Source organism: Lepidothrix coronata, unplaced genomic scaffold (assembly GCF_001604755.1).
Source record: "Lepidothrix coronata isolate B3197 unplaced genomic scaffold, Lepidothrix_coronata-1.0 Scaffold545, whole genome shotgun sequence".
In the NCBI taxonomy this organism is placed as follows: domain Eukaryota; kingdom Metazoa; phylum Chordata; class Aves; order Passeriformes; family Pipridae; genus Lepidothrix; species Lepidothrix coronata.
The window spans coordinates 1,990-3,425 of NW_016690725.1; the positions used below are offsets into that span (position 1 = coordinate 1,990).

General features: G+C 62.3%; 1 protein-coding gene across 1 annotated transcript in view; it reads right to left on the reverse strand.

Moving 5' to 3' along the window:
* Positions 1-873: 873 nt before the first annotated feature.
* PI4KB (phosphatidylinositol 4-kinase beta) overlaps positions 874-1,436 on the reverse strand; it is a 13,476-nt gene continuing 12,913 nt past the window's right edge. The window contains exon 5 of the mRNA XM_017839892.1: positions 874-1,266. Coding sequence (XP_017695381.1) covers positions 1,052-1,266 — 215 coding nt within the window. The 3' untranslated portion in view covers positions 874-1,051. The remainder of the gene's footprint in view (positions 1,267-1,436) is intronic.

Sequence of the window (1,436 nt, forward strand, 5' to 3'; positions counted from 1 at the left end):
GGGGGGGTCACTGCTCTTAAAGCCAAGAGAGGGGTCGGACACACGAGAGGGGGGAGGAGAATCCCCCCCCCGAGCCTGGGGGAGGGAATTTTGGGGGTGTTTTCCCTTCCCGGGGGGGTCGGGAAGGCTCCGGGTCCTCCCCCCTCCCAACCCCATCCTGGGGAGACACCCCCGGGATCCCCCCCCCCGAAATCCCCGGGAATGGGGGCAGGGAAGGAGCGTCCCAGTCCCAAATCCCAAATTCCTGGAGCAGGGAAAAAGGAGGAGGAGGAGGAGGAGGAGGCAGCAGCTCCAGGATCCCCCCTGGAATCTCCAGGACCCCCCCTGGAATCTCCAGGACCCTCCAGGATCCCCCCTGGACCCTGCAGGATCCCCCCTGGAATTTTCAGGACCCTCCAGGACCCCCCCCAGGACTCTCCAGGATCCCCCCTGGAATCTCCAGGACCCTCCAGGACCCTCCTGGACTCTCCAGGACCCCCCCAGGGCTCTCCAGGACCCTCCAGGACCCTCCTGGACTCTCCAGGACCCCCCGTGGAATCTCCAGGACCCCCCCCCGGCCGTTCCTGCCCATCCCGGGGGGGGATCCCTGCAGGGAAGGGACCGTCGGGATCCGGCTCTGCTGCCCCCCCCCTTCCCATCCCAAACATTCCATGGATTCTGGGGGGGGCTCCAGGACCCCCCCTGAGGGGTTCCCCCCGGAGGGGGGGGAGGGGGGGCTGAGTATCCCCCCCTTTCCTTCCTCCCCCAGCCCCGTTTTCCACACAATTCCATGATTTCCACCCGCGGGGGGGGGGGGAAGGGGTCGGGATACTTTTGTTTGTTTGTGTTTGTTTGTGGGGTTTTTTTTTTTCCTGCTTTTCCTGGTTTTTCCTGTTTTTTTTTTTTCTTTTTCCTTTTCCATTTCGTTTTTCTCCCGTGGGTTCTTTTTTTTCCTGCGGGTCCTCGGGGTCGGTCCCACCCCCGGGGAGGAGAAAAGCCGCCGCTCCCGCTGGAAGCTCCTCCTTTCCCGAGGGCGGGGCGGGATCCGGGATGGTTTTTTTTGGGAATGCGGTCACATGATGCCGTTGGTGAGGTACTGGAAGCCGTCGTAGAGCTTGGTGGTGATGGATCTCATGCTCCCGTCCACCATCTGCTCCACCAGCAGCTGCAGCTGCTCCTCCGTCATGTTCATGTGGAAACGCTCCTTCAGGTTCCGGATGGTCGAGGAGCCGTGGAAACACGGGAGCTGGGAGCCTGGGAATCGGGGAATTTGGGAGTTAGGAGAGGCTGGGAGAGACAGGGAGGTTGGGAATCAATGGGGGAGATGGGAGCCTGGGAATCGGGGAATTTGGGAATCAATGGGGGAGCTGGGAGCCTGGGAATCGGGGAATTTGGGAATTAGGAGAGGCTGGGGGAGACAGGGAGGTTGGGAATCAATGGGCGAGATGGGAGCCTGG